The sequence below is a fragment of the Eumetopias jubatus genome, unplaced genomic scaffold, assembly GCF_037043125.1.
Source record: "Eumetopias jubatus isolate StellerSeaLion01/CBP00866 unplaced genomic scaffold, mEumJub1_p1.0 scaffold_17, whole genome shotgun sequence".
Taxonomy (NCBI): domain Eukaryota; kingdom Metazoa; phylum Chordata; class Mammalia; order Carnivora; family Otariidae; genus Eumetopias; species Eumetopias jubatus.
This window is the reverse complement of record NW_028274823.1, coordinates 12,068,161-12,083,152: the sequence shown is the minus strand read 5'-3', so window position 1 is coordinate 12,083,152 and position 14,992 is coordinate 12,068,161. Positions and strand designations below refer to the sequence as shown.

The window sequence follows — 14,992 nt, the reverse complement described above, 5'->3', positions numbered from 1 at the left end:
ACAATTAGTTCTGAAAATGGATGAGAGAGAGAAATGTACAGAAAGCCTGTTGGCACACATTACCTGCTTGCCTGGCACCTGCGTGTTGGTCTTTCTGTTTACTGGGCTGTAGGTCCATATCTTCATCATCTTCGTAACTCCTCTTGTGACGACTGGGAGTGTAGGACGTTGAAGGACTAACTCGAGCTTGGTTTGCATTCACATAGGCGTTAAATGAAAAGTTAAGGAAAATCTACGATGAATTGAGGAATATCCTAATTACAGGGCTAATAAAAGATTATTGGTTTGGCAATTTGGTTAAAATTAAAACATCCTTTTAAAAGACTGGACTTCCAGTTTTGATCATGAGAGTAGCAGCTTAACCTCACGCCCCCCTACCTGTGCTATAAAGAAATTGTACAACTGGGCAAAAGACTTAAGCAACTGTTTTCAGTCACTGAACACCGTAAGGGAACATAAGGTTATAATCCTTGAATAAGGAAACACACTGGTAAACTCCACAATCTTCCCAGTTTTCTCTTGGGAACATTTCCCAAACTGCAACAAAAAGAAGTGAAGGCCCTGCCCTTGCTGTGTAGAGAAACCGACCACACAGTTCAGGGCTGCTGAGCAACTGGAAGTTGCAGAACAGTAAGAGAGAGGCAAGAGTTGCAGATAAGGACCCAGAAACCTGTGCAGGTTCCATCTGGGTCTCTGGCTAAACATAAAACCATGGATGTACAAGTCCTTGAGGGCTAGCAGGGAACAACTGCTAGTTGGCTGGGAGTTAAATGGAGATTCTGGATTTGTACAATACTAGAACTGGACCCTTATGAACATCTTGGGCACTTAGGTGTGACCCAGAAATAGCACATCTCAAGAGTAAGGACTACGTTCTACAGACCAAGGGCTATTCCATACCCATCTTAACAAATCCCAAATCAAGCCATGACAAGGTCAAAGCGATCCACTCAAATCGCCTGCCCGTCAGAACAAAATGCCACATTCTTGGAAGACAAAACCAAACTCTCTACAATGTTGTACATCACCATACAGGAACACATTACTAGTTATACATGAAGAGGCAAGAAAATATGACCTACAATCAGGATTAAAAATAATCAATAAAAACAAACCCAGAGATGACTCTGATATCGGTATTAGCAGACAAGGGCACTAAAAAGTCAATCTAAAACTCACCATTTTTTTTTATATATAGCCTTTATTACGTTAAGGTTATGTTCCCTCTAAACCTTAAAATTCACAATTTTAAAAGTCAAGATAGAGGAGGTGCACCTGGGGTGGCTCAGTTGGTTAAGCATCTGCCTTTGGCTCAGGTCATGATCCCAGGGTCTGGGATGGAGTCCCACCTTAGGCTCCCTGCTCAGCAGGGAGTCTGCTTCTCCCTCTCCCTCTGCCCCTCTCCAATGCTCGTGCTCACTCTCTCTCTCTCTCTCAAATAAACACTTAAAATCTTAAAAACAGATAGATGAGTCAAAGATGAGGAATGTTAGCAGGGAAATGGGAACAATGAAAAATCAAGAACTGAAAAATAAGATATCTGAAATGGAAAACAAAACAAAAAAACCCCGGAATCTCAGTCACCTGGAGGACAGTAACACCTAATGATTATGTGACTGAACCCCCAGAAAATGAGACAATGACAAGAGACTGGGACAGAAAAACATTTGAAGAAATAAAGCTGAAATCTGAAAAATACCAGTCCACAGATCCAAAACCTCAAAAATATCCAAACGAGATAAACACAAAAATACCCACACCCAGCCACATCACAGTCAAACTGCTGAAAACCACAGAGAGAAAGAGAGAACATCAGAAGTAGCCGGAGAAAAATCAAAGATGTTACACACAAGGATACAGTAAAATGATGGCTACCATTTCATCAAAAAGCAATGGGGGCCAAGGGCACGTAGGTGGCACAACTGGTTGACCATCTGACTCTCAATTTCGGCTCAGATCATGATCTCAGGGTCGGGGATTGAGCCATGCATTGGGCTCCATACCCACCATGGGGCCGCCTCAAGATTCTCTCTCTGCCCCTCCCTACACTCACTCTATCTTAAAAAAAAAAAAAAAAAAAAAAAAAAGGCAATGGAGGCCCAGAAGACAATGGAACAAGACCACTAGAGTGCTGGGGAGGGAAGAGCTGTCAATCCAAAATTCTATAACCAGCAAAAACTTTCTTCAAAAATAGAGGTGAAATAAAGACATTTTTAGTTGAACCAAAGCTGAAAAAATTCATCACCAACAGATCTGTACTTTAAAAAAAAGCTTAGTAAAATGACTCCATAAAAAAAAGGAACAATGAGCTAGAAATGTACATACCACAAACACATAAAAAGAAACTTTTTCATCATTTCTTAATTTACATAAAAGACAAATGTTCATTTTTTTTTTAATGATTTTTTTTTAAAGAATTTATTTCTTTCTTTGAGGGAGAGAGAGTACAAGTAGAGGGAGTGGCAGGGAGAGGGAGAAGCAGGCCCCGCCCCCTGCTGAGCAGGGAGCCCGATGTGGGGCTCAATCCCAGGACCCCGGGACCACAACCTGAGCCGAAGGCAGATGCCCAACCCAACCGACTGAGCCATCCAGGTGCCCCCTTTCTCAGATTTTATTTGACAGAGAGAGAGAGAGACAGAGAGGGAGCGAGCATGCTTGCACAAAGGCAGGGGGGAGCGGCAGAGAGGGAGAAGCAGGCTTCCCACCGAGCAGGGAGCCCGAGGAGGGGCTTGATCCCAGGACCCTGGGATCATGACCCGAGTGGAAGGCAGACGCTTAACAACTGAGCCACCCAGGCGCCCCAAGAAGACAAACGTTTAAAGCAAACAGGAGGGGTGCCTGGGTGGCTCAGCCATTAAGCGTCTGCCTTCCACTCGGGTCATGATCCCAGGCCCAGGGTCCTGGGATCAAGCCCCGCATCGGGCTCCCTGCTCCGCGGGAAGCCTGCTTCTCCCTCTCCCACTCCCCCTGCTTGTGTTCCCTCTCTTGCTGTCTTTCTGTCAAATAAATAAATAAATACTTTAAAAAAAAAAAGGCAAACAGGATAATATATTGTGGGCTCTACAGTTTAAGTACAAATGAAGTGTATGACAACAGCAGCACAAAGAATGAGGGGGATGAATGGAAGTAAACTGTTGTAAAGATAAAGGAACAAAGAAGAAATCACAAGGAAAAGGAGAAAATATTTTGAGTTGAATGATGGTGAAAACAAATCAAAGTCTGTGGAATGCAATCAAAGCAGTGATTAGAAAGAAATGTATAGCCTTCAATGATAATACAAGAAAGGGAAGATTTGAAATTAATGATCTGAGCATCCACTTTGTGAAGCCAGAGAAAAATTAAAGCCAAACTAGCATAAAAGGAAGTAAGAGCAGAAATCAATGAGATAGAAAACAGAAAATTAAACAGTTGGTTCTTCGACAAACCACCAACACTGATCAAGAATAAAAGAAAAATTAATTAACATTACTGGAAATGAAGAGAGATCACTGCTAGATATCCCCCAGACATGAAAAGGAAAATAAGGAAATATTATGAAAAGCTTTGTTACTGACATAAATTCAATAACTGAGACTAAATGATTTTGAAACAATTCCTTTAAAGATACAACTTATCACAACTGATGCACAGAAAAAACTTAAAAAACCTAGCTAAAAATCTTCTAACAAAATGCCAGCCCCCAAACTGGAAACAACCCAAATGCTCGTCAAGTGGAAAAGATATAAACAAATAAAATCAGCAATAAAAAGGAACGAGCAACTTACACACACACACCAAGAATGAATCTCAAATGTGTTATGGAGAACAAATATCAGACACAAAAGACTGTATGATTCCATTTTTTGGCACACAGAAAAGGTAAAATGAAGCTACAGTGAAAGAAATCAGGACAGTGGTTACAAAAGGAGAGTGAGGTGCCTAGAAAAAGACACAAGGAAACTTTCTGGCACAAGTTCTTTACTTTTACGGATGTAAATTAAATGGGTGTGCATTTGTCCACTGAAGTGCACCCTTAAAATCTATGCATCTCAGGTATGTGTGAACTATGCCTAAAAAAATAAAATTAAAAAAAAAATAAAAAGGACACCAAGATGTTTCAACATCTCTCAAAGGAGCCAACATGTTGTTTTCCCTTAAGAAATCCAGAATTAGTTCTAATTTGAAACTAAGTTTTTATTTAATTATGGTGCTCTCTTTTTTAGTACCTTTAAGTCCACCTCAATCTTTTTAACAGTACTTCACTATAGGAATGTACCACAATTTTATCATTTCTCAACGATGCATACTTGGGTTGTTTTATAACCTTTCTTGTTTAGGACAAACCAAAAACACTTCATTAAAATAAAGCCAACCTCTGTAAATGAAGAACAATTTTTTTCCAGCTAACTTCATTGGTGTAAAAAGACTAAGTTTCTAAAAACTCTAAATTTAATTGTGGTTTCTTCAATTAAGAAAATAATCAGGAATCACTCAACACAGAAGAAACTTCAGATAAAGGATATTTCTTTTACCCATGTAGATTCCCCAGGCACTGGGACACAATAGAAAGTCTGTCTTTCCAAAGTGGTAGTTCGTGGGGAGTTTAAATCAACTTCTTGTTGAGGCTGTAATATATACAAAAAGTATATTTAAAATTTTATTAAGAAAAACAAAAATTTTAATTAGCAAACCACATATTCATGTTTTTACAAAACTATAGTAAATATTTCACGTTAAGAATTAACAAGCAAATACCAAATCCAAACTCATTTTATAAAAAGGAAAATGGACATAAAATCATTTCACATGCAACCATCAATATACTACCTTCCCTCAAGTCCATAATACACAGCACCCTGTTACAAAATTAAATATTTTAATAAACAGGATACTTTATTAATTTTTTCAAAGACAAAGCACTGTCTCTTTCATAGACCACATCAGTATCAGCCTATAAAATAGGAACTTAATGAAATATTTATTAGCAGTAACTCTGATAGGAGATTTGAGTCAGATATTATTCCCTAGAAAAGGAATGTTCTCCATTTCAAATATACTGAGAAAGTCCTAAGAGTTAGAAAGAACCCAAAATGTAATATTAAAATATTACCTTAATAAGGATATACTACTTTTAGTACATACATTACAAAAAAATCTCTTAAAAGTAAAATAAAATGTATATTCCACCTTGTGGGGGGAGGGGGGAAGACCCAAGAGACATCAAGTCTCAGCCTGAGCTAGTATATACACAAACAGGGCTTTCTATGTGTTTCTTTCTTTCTTTCTTTCCAGGCCCAAAGTTTTCCTGGTTTGGTGCTTTTACTTATGATCTTTAGCAACACAACACAAACTCTTGGCCTTCAGCAGTGTCACACATGGACAGACTCACCTATTTTCCTATTTCCAGATGCTGAGATTGCTAGCCTATGGTGATAATACATTACTGTGTATTGATAGATTAGGCTAATATGACTTAGGGCTCCTCAAACAAGGGACACAGCAAGTATTTATAAAGTTGACTCATTAGACTTGGCACCACATTTTACTTTATAGAAACACTCTCAAAGAAAAAAGACATTGGGAGACCTCAAGTTCATCATGTGTTAAGATGAGCAAATCCATCTTTCACAAGTCCCCCTAAATAATTACAGGAAGTTACATTTTTGTTTAATATAATCTTTGCAGCAACCTTCCAAATTAGGGCTGTTTTCCCGTCCAGATTGGCCCTGAACTAGAACACTTAATCAGGCACAGCTTCTATTGTGAATTAAGGTGTGGTATTACGGCTTATAAATCAATCTCTTGAGGTTTGGGTAAGCGGGAGTCAGACTCCCAGAACGTAAAAAGCTCCAGATAATCTGATTAAATTAAGAATCTGGATCACCAAAGCAGAGAACTAGACCCAGAAGGAAGGTAACTCAGCTGGTGCCACCTTTCTACTTAAACACCAGCCTGATCAATCCCCACCTGTGATACTTGTTTTTTCCCCCCCAAAATTGACAATTACCATCAGTTTCAGTAGAACCGCATGAAAAACCAATTTTAAAAAATGCAGATATACTGTAGTTCCTTTATAACTGCTTTTCTAGTAAGTTTCTACCTCAAGACTATCCCTTTCACAACCATAATTATATCTAGTGTCCTCTGCCTTCTTGCCTTTCCCATTACTGATACGTAAGTTTCCATTACCTCTCTTTATCAAAGAAAGTTTAAATTTATTAAAAACTTTTTTCTTCCTAGGAAAAGGCGGCAGGATTTAATGAAATTTAATTAAGTATTAAGCCCTAAGTTAATCTTCCACTTTTAAAGAATTTATCATAACCTCTGATTTTGAAAGCAAGTATACAGATAGAAGGAAAACAAAGGAGTTATTTTGTTATTTACAATACTCAACCTTCTAAGAGATTTTTAAAAGATCAAAAACATACCAGAGAAACTTAAATAAAAGGTAAATAAAACATTTCACGACTTCTTAGAACTTATTTACACACAAAATACACGTAAGATCAACCAAAAGAAATTCACTGCTTAAGAAGAAATTCTTATTAAAATATTTTATATATCTTAAGGATACATACCCCACACTCTGCTACATCTCTGTATTTTCCAAAATGAAGGACCTATGATCCAAAACAAAGGATAACAGCATCATATCAGTATATCTGAATCAAAACCACCATAAACAACACAAGGAGAGTGTTTGTTTATATTAATAAAATTAATACCAATAATTATAAACAGAAATTTTCATGAAGAAAAGCAATACATACACGTGCTTTTGTGTTTCGGTTAACCGTTTCATAAACTCCCATGTAAAACTCAGGGTCAAACATATCCTGAATCATGCAACGAAACTTCACAAAACTGTTAGGTTTCAAATAATGAAGGGGAACTTCATTCAGTGATGGTACCTTAAAGGAAAACAAGTCAATAAAATACTCTTATCTGTAAAATGTTAAGCACATATACAGAGACTATATATCCAGAACCACCCCCCGAAACACACACACACACCAAGCCCCATTAGGAAGCCAGTGATCTCAACAATCAACACAACAAAAGTGCTGAGCACGAAAGTATTTTTTATGTTCTTCCAAGTTTGTATCATGACATCTGACTCTAATGCAAAAGGATGCTCTTCCTTAAGAATACTTCTCAAGTAGCAGAAACTCATTTGCTTTGTTGAGCTCTTCTCTTAAAACTAGTACATGCCAATTCTCTTTAAATGAAGGGAATAAAACAAAGATATCTGGGACTCTCACAACCACTGATTTTTTTTTTTGGTCCTAGAAAGTAACATGGTCAATTACTGCCACCTAGAGGCACAACACAGAAGCACTGAATTGCTTGAATTTAAATTTCAACTGAAGAGGGCAAAATCTTTCAATACATATGCACTTAAAGCAGAAGACAGTACACATTAATGTATATAGTTTTAAATTTTAGTGCTCGCTTCAGAAGCACATATCCCAAAATTTTATGTGGATTACGACTCTACTGAGAGAAACTGAAAGTCGGCCCAACCCTCTCCCCTGCAAATAGCAATAAACTTACCCATTTAGGAGCGTTATTTTCCTTCAGCTTTTCCTTAAAATATTCAATTACTTTCTTCTCCCAGTCAGAATTAACTCCATTTTGGGCTGAAAGAAAAATATACTTTTCAGAGCTAAAGGCACAACGCCTAACAACAGACTAGGGTCAGGTGACATTCTAGTGGAGCGCGGCCACACTGGGCACTCAGGAAGCCGCCCTGCTAAGAGGGGGTGCCTATTACAATGCAGGGCAACGCTGGCCTCGTGCAGGGCCCTCAGAAGCCAGCAACCTAGTTGAGAATATCCACAGAATGAGATATGAAGCTACTTGGACAAAGCACAATGCTCTGAAAACATTTTTATACAGATTTTTTTTTCTTTATAACTACCCTGAAATGAAAAGAAGGTGCTCTAAAAATTTTTTTTTTCCAATTTGGGGATAATTTCAAACTTTCAAAAAAATCAAATGAATAGTACAAAGAATACCTGTATCTTTGCTCCATGTGCTTTATCTCGTCCCTTATATATATTTTCCTGACCCATTTGAGATTGTTACACACACCATATACTTTTGCCTTTCAGTATTTCAGTGCGTGTTTCCTAAGAACCAAGAGGTTATCTTACATAACAGTACTGTTACCAACCTCAGGAAACTCAAAACTGATACCATACTTTTTATCTAACCTGTCACCATATCCCACCACTAACCCTGACTGCACTTTTTCCTCTTTAGTACAGGAACCAGTCTAGGATCACATACTGCTCTTAGCTATCATGTCCCTTTAATCTGGAACAGTCCCTCAATCTTTATCTGTGTTTTATGACATATTTAAGAGGAAAACAAAAACTATAAAAAAAATATAGAATGCTCCTCACTTTGGGTTTGTCTGATGTTCACTTATGATTAGATTGCAGTTGTGCACTATCAGTCAGGCTGTTCCATTAGTGATGCTGCGTCCCTGTAATGGTACCATCTAGAGACACGATGTCCACCTTCCCCTCACTGATGATGTTTTTTTTTTTTAAGAATTTTATTTATTTATTTGACAGAGAGAGACACAGAGAGAGGGGGAACACAAGCAGGGGGAGTGGGAGAGGGAGAAGCAGGCTCCCCACTGAACAGGGAGTCAGACATGAGGCTCGATCCCAGGACCCTGGGACCATGACCTGAGCTGAAGGCAGACGCTTAACGACTGAGCCACCCAGGTGCCCCTGATGATGTTCACTTTAATCACCCAGTCAAAATGATAGCCAGTCTCTTGACAGTACAGTTACTTTTTCCCCCTTTGCAACTATTAAGTAATCTGCAGCAGACACTTCAAGATCAAGCAAAAATTTTTATGGATCTTGCCCCAATCCCCAGATTTAGCATCCATTGACAACTCTTACAATGATAACTGCAAAACGATGAGAAAGGTGTTTTTAATGTCATGTTAAGGATAAGAAAACTGGGGCACCTGGCTGGCTCAGCTGGTAGAGGCATGTGACTCTTAATCCCAGGGCTGTAAATTCAAGCTGCACGTTGGGTGTATAGATTACTTAAAAACAAAACCTTAAAAAAAAAAAAAAAGGGTAAGAAAACCAAGCCTTTGGGGAAAAAAAATTATGGGAATTGGCCAAGACCAAAGTAAATTACTGCCAGAATTAGGCATACCTATTTTGGGAGAACCAGCAAACCACATCCATTTATATTCATCACTAGGTGCTATGTAGATGTGAAGTAAAGCAACTGTCTCTATTTGTTAGAAATACTCATAAAATCCCACTAACACCATGCTTATTAGCAGGGCTTCCAAACACTTTTACATAATTGAGCAAAGTCCAGTTCTGAAAATGGAGGGGGGAAATAAATTCCTCAGGTGATTCTGATGTGGAATGAGGGTTAAATTCACTAGGAAACTGGTCCTCAAAGTGTGTTTCCTTGACCACCAGCATTAGAATCACCTGAGTAGGTGTTAAAAATGCAAATTTTTCAGCCCATCACAGACACACACCAAATCAGAAATTCTGGAGGTGAGGCCTAGCAATTCATGTTTTAAAATGCCTACTAAGTGGCTTTGCAGTGCCAGTCCCTTTCCACTGGCTGTCCCCTCCCCTTGGAGCAGCCATGGCACCCAGCCAGAATGGCATGACCCCGAAGTCCCACTTCCACAAGGACTGGCAATGGTGCATGGTCACATAGTTCAGCCAGCCAGCACGGAAGATCCACAGATCCACCTGGGCCCTGTCTGGACCCCAGGGCACACTGAGATGCCCCACCGTGAGGCATTACACTAAAGTGCAAGCTGGCAGGGGCTTCAGCTCAAAAGAGTTATGAGTGGCTGGCATCCACAAGAAGGTGGCACAGACGACGGCAATCTCAGTGGATCCAACAAGGTGGAACAAGTCCGCAGAGTTCCTGCAGGCTAGCACGCAGCGCTACAGGAGTACTACTCCAAGCCCATCCTCTTCCCAGGAAGCCCCTGGCCCCCAAGAAGGGAGACAGCTCTGCTGAAGACCTCAAATTGGCTACCCAGCTGACAGGACCAGTCATACCTACATGGAATGTCTCCAAGAAGGAGAAAGCCGGAGTCACAATGGAGAACTGCAAGCGTCTGGCCAGTGTTCACATGGCCCGTGCCCATGCTCGGCTCTGGCGCCCGGGCAAGCAAAAAGGGCCAAGGAAGCTGCAGAACAGGATGTTGAGAAGAAAAAATAAAGTGCCACTGGCAAATTGTGATAAAAAATAGTATAAAGACAAATAAAATGCCTTCTAAGTGATTCTGATGCACATTAAAGTTTGAGAACCACTATTATACTAGATGAGTGCAAATAAATGATTACTGAATTAGATGAAAAGAAAAAAAAGAATGGGTGTTTTTGCTTCCACTGAAAATGGATATTAAAGAAAAGGCTGATACACAGTCACAACAGCACACCAACACTGCTATTGTGATGCATCTGTGTAAGGGACACGAACACGCTTGGGGGGCTGGTTGGCTGGCTGGCCGGCTCAGCTGGTGGGGCATGTTACTTTGATCTCAGGGAGAGTTCAAACCCCACAATGGGTGGAGAGAAAGAAAAGAAAGAAAAAGTAAAAACGAACAAATAAACATGACCATGCCACCTAACAGATGCTGAAGCTCCATCAGAGAGTGACTGGGAGGCAGTAAGGTACGTGTATACAGACAGGATTTTCCTAAGGCCACCTTACAAATATCTGGTACTGCTAGACAATTAAAGGACTGCAACAGGTAATTAAAAAAATCAAGCATGCAATAACTGTCCATTATTTATTAAGCCTACAGTGTGTCCGGCACTCCACTAGGTTCAGTAAGGTTATCAAGAGCTGAAGAACTTAAAGCAAAGAAAAGCGGTGAACAACAAATAACAGCTAAAAGCAAAGAAGAGAAACGAATGCAAGTCAAATAATCTCAGAGAGGGCTTCTGATGGAGGTGGTACTTGAGCCGGGCCTTGAAAGAGGGGTAGACCTGAAACATGCTGAGGTATAAGGAATTAGCGTATTCCAGACATAAACCAAGGACAAGGATGGCACTACCAGATACTCAGGTACACAGAGCACTCGGTGCCGGAAGCTGCATGTGGCCCCTACGACTAAGTTCAGTCTCGAAATTAAGCCATTCCAGAGAAAAACAGAGAAGCAGATTCCTGTTTGAATTCTTAACTTCACAGTTTAATTATTTGGCTGTAATTCAGAGCCTGACCTAACCCACTCATGAATTCGATTACCTAAGATAATGTATTCATCATTTTGAGTTTAAGTAGGACCAAGTTGGGTCACTTGCAACCAAGAATCCTGCTTATTAGCACACATATATCACTTTATCATATTTGCTATGAATTCTTGGCCATCTGAATTTGAGCACCACTCCTCTCAATCTTGATCTAGTTTAAGAGTCAAGGGAACTGAGTAAGAATATACAGGCCCTCACCAACAGTGTATAAGCTTCTGGTTGGTTCCACCTCACTAGTATTTGATCTTGTCAATCTTTTTAATCCTAGTCATTCTGCTGGATACATACTGGTACATCACTGTGGTCTTAATATGCATTTCCCTAATGACACTGTACACCTTTCATGTTTATTGACCATTTCAATAAATTCTTTTGTGAAGTGCTTATTCACAATTTCACCCATTTTTTAAAAATGGGTTTGTTGTGGCATCAATGATTTTTTGTGTACTCTAGACATAAGTCTTAAGTCAGATATATATGTAGGGCACATTATTTTCTCCTAATTTGTATTTTTAATACTTTTTGTATGTCCTTTGATGAAAAGTTTTTCATTTCGATGAAGTCCAATTTGCCAAGTTTTTCTTTCATAGTTACAGACCCCAAGGTCATGAAGATATTCTCCTAGGTTTTTTATTTTCTACATTTAGGTCTGTGACACCAAATTAATCTTTTTGTTTATATTGTGACATAGGGGGGCAAGGCTCATTTTCTTCCAAAAAGATCCACTTGTTCCAGCATTAACTTTCTTTCTAGCATTGAATTGCTTTGGCACTTGTGTCAAAAAAATCAATTCACTGTACTTACGTTAGCCTCTTTCTACATTCTCTATTATGTTACACTGATCTGTCTTTATGCTGTCTTAATACTATGGTCATACTCTCTTAACCACTATGGCTTGATCTTAAGTCTTAAAATCAAGTACTTACGTACTTCAAGTCTGTCTTGATTATTCTCATCCTCGACATGTCTAATTTTGAGGACTTTACTGACTTCTGTGTAAAGTCTGCTGAAATTTTGGTAAGAGTTGTGTTGAATCCACAGACTAATTTGAGAACTGACATCTTAACAAAACTGAGGCTTCCAATCTATGAATTCTCCCATGGGAGAGAGAATAAAGGAACCTACACATGGATTCCTCCAGACTCCATCTGTCTCTTTTTCCCTTATGATCCAGCTGTGTATCTTTACCATGCTGCGGTTATAAATCTTAGCCTTGAATACAAATATATACGGAGTCACAGTAAGTCCTTTAGTGAATCTCTAAAGACAGAAGTGATCCTGGGAATCCCAACACATGAGTATATTAATGGTTCATTTCGTTTAATTGCTGAATAGTATTCCATGGTATAGCTGAATGACAATTTGTTTCTCCATTTAGTCATTGAAGGACATTTGAATCGTCTCCAGGTTTAACTATGAACAAAACAAATATAAACATTTGTGCATAGGTTTTTGAGAGAACATAAGCTTTCATTTCTCTAGGTAAAAACCTAGGAATGGGACACTTAGATATATGGTAAATGTATGATTTAATTTTTAAGATTCTGCTTTCCAGATTGTTTTCCAGAATGGCTGTACCACCTTGCACTAGAAATCCAGCTGTTTGTATCCTTGCCAGAATTTGGTACTGTCACTGTGTTTTCCAATTTTAGCTGTTCTAATAGGTGTGTAATATCTCATCATGGTTCAAATTTGCATTTCCCTAGTGGCTAATGATGAATTAGGGAAGCATCTATTTAATGTTGGCTCTTTTTGCAACTGGGTTAATTACCATCATGCTTTCTTTATATATTCTAGATACAAGTCTTCTCTAGGAGTCTCAAATATATTCTTCTAGTCAACAGCTTATCTTTCCATTCTCCTAAAAGTAGTTTTTGCAGAACAAAAGTTTTTAGTTTTGATGATTATCAAAGTTTTGTTTTAGGCATGTCTAAAAACTCACTGCCAAACCCTGAGTGACAAAGATCTTCTGTTTACTTCTAAAACTTTTATGTTCTTAGGTTTTATACTTACATCTGTGACCCATGTTGAGTTAATTTTTGTATAAGGCATGAGATTTTTGGTTAAAGTTCATTTTTGCAAATAAGTAATTGTTCCAACATCTTTGTTGAAAATACCCTTTTCCATTGAATTACCTTTGTGCTCTGTCAAACAATGAGGGCAACAAGGATGAACGTTACAAACATTATGCTAGGTAAAATAATCTAGACACAAAAGGATAAATATTATAGGATTCCACTTACATGAGGTACCAAGAATCAGCAAATTCATAGAAATGAAAATTAGAACAGAGGCTCTTAGGGGAACAGGGGAATTGGTGGGGAGGGGTATCTATTTCATCTTGGGTGAGTGTGGATAACATGTGATTGTGGTAGGCAGAATAATGCCCCCCCCAAAGATGGCCACATCCTAATCCCCAGAAACTGTGAATATGTTACATGACAAAGGGGGAATTTAGGTAGAAGACAGAATTAAAGTTGATAATCAATGGACCTTAAAACAGGGAGATTTTCCAGGTGGGTCCAATATAATCATAAGGGCACTTAATGTGGAAAAGTGAGACAGAACTAGTAGTCAGTAATGAGAAAAGAACTCGAAGGGGGCCATAAGCCGAGAAACACTGGCAGACTCTAGAAGCTGGAAAACGACAAGGAAAAAGATTCTCCTCTAGAGCCTTCAGAAAGGAACGTAGTCCTGCTGACAACTTGATTTAACCCGGCAAGATGACAGCATTCTGGCCTCCAGAACTATAAGATAACAACTTTGTTTTAAACCACCAAATTTGTGATTTGTTACAGTAAAAAAGGGAAACAAATACAGTGGGTTTTTTTGAGGAATTACTCCGTTAACTTGTTGAGCTTATGTCCACAGAACTATCTTGTATTATCCTTTCCATGTCCATACAGTCTGTGGTGTTATCTCCTTTTTCATTCCTGGTACTGGTAATTTGTGTCTTCCTCTTTTTTTTTTCCTTTGCTAGTCTAGCTATAAACTTATGAATTTTATTGATCTTTTTGTGAAAAAAAATACAGCTTTGGGTTTCATTCATTTTTTTCTTCTCTTTTCAATTTCTTTTTTTTTTTTTTTAAGATTTTATTTGACAGAGAGAGAGACAGCGAGAGAGGGAACACTAGCAGGGGGAGTGGGAGAGGGAGAAGCAGGCTTCCCGCTGAGCAGGGAGCCCGATGCGGGGCTCGATCCCAGGATCCTGGGATCACGACCTGAGCTGAAGGCAGACGCTTAACTGACTGAGCCACCCAGGCGCCCCTCAATTTCGTTCATTTCTGACCTATCTGTAGTAGTTCCTTCTACTTGATTTGGGTTTATTTTGCTCTTCATTTCTAGTTTTAAGGTAGAAGCTTAAATTATTGATTTGAGATCTTTTCTTCTAATAAGCGCACTTAATGCACATCTTTGGCTGAATCCCACAAATTTTGATATGCTGTGTTTTCATTTTCATTTAGTTCAAAATATTTTAAAATTCCCTTTGAGACTTGATCCATGGATTGTTTAGAAATATTTCCACGAGTTTCAATTTTCTTGTCATCTGTTACTGATTTCTAATCTAACTTCATTATGGTCAGAGAACATACCTGATAATTTCAACTCTTTAAGATCTATTAATTTTTTTATGATCCAGGGTGTGGTTTATCTTGGTGAATGTTCCATGCACACTTGAAAAAATGTAATATTCTGCTAATGTTGGTGGAGCATTCTACAAATGGCAATTAGATATACTTGGTTGA

General features: G+C 38.7%; 1 protein-coding gene and 1 pseudogene across 7 annotated transcripts in view; one reads left to right on the top strand and one right to left on the bottom strand.

Moving 5' to 3' along the window:
- MCMBP (minichromosome maintenance complex binding protein) overlaps positions 1 to 14,992 on the bottom strand; it is a 50,092-nt gene that overhangs the window by 23,255 nt on the left and 11,845 nt on the right. For all 7 annotated transcript variants that reach the window (XR_015767095.1, XM_028121831.1, XM_028121832.1 and 4 more), the window contains exons 2-6: positions 7,534 to 7,619; positions 6,750 to 6,890; positions 6,558 to 6,599; positions 4,503 to 4,604; positions 64 to 208 (exon numbers count right to left, since the gene is read on the bottom strand). Coding sequence is in view for 6 of the 7 variants with exons in the window: in XM_028121831.1 (XP_027977632.1) it covers positions 64 to 208; positions 4,503 to 4,604; positions 6,558 to 6,599; positions 6,750 to 6,890; positions 7,534 to 7,619 (516 nt within the window). In the remaining variant the exon portion in view is untranslated. The remainder of the gene's footprint in view (positions 1 to 63; positions 209 to 4,502; positions 4,605 to 6,557; positions 6,600 to 6,749; positions 6,891 to 7,533; positions 7,620 to 14,992) is intronic.
- LOC114223096 (large ribosomal subunit protein eL13 pseudogene) lies at positions 9,619 to 10,209 on the top strand (annotated as a pseudogene).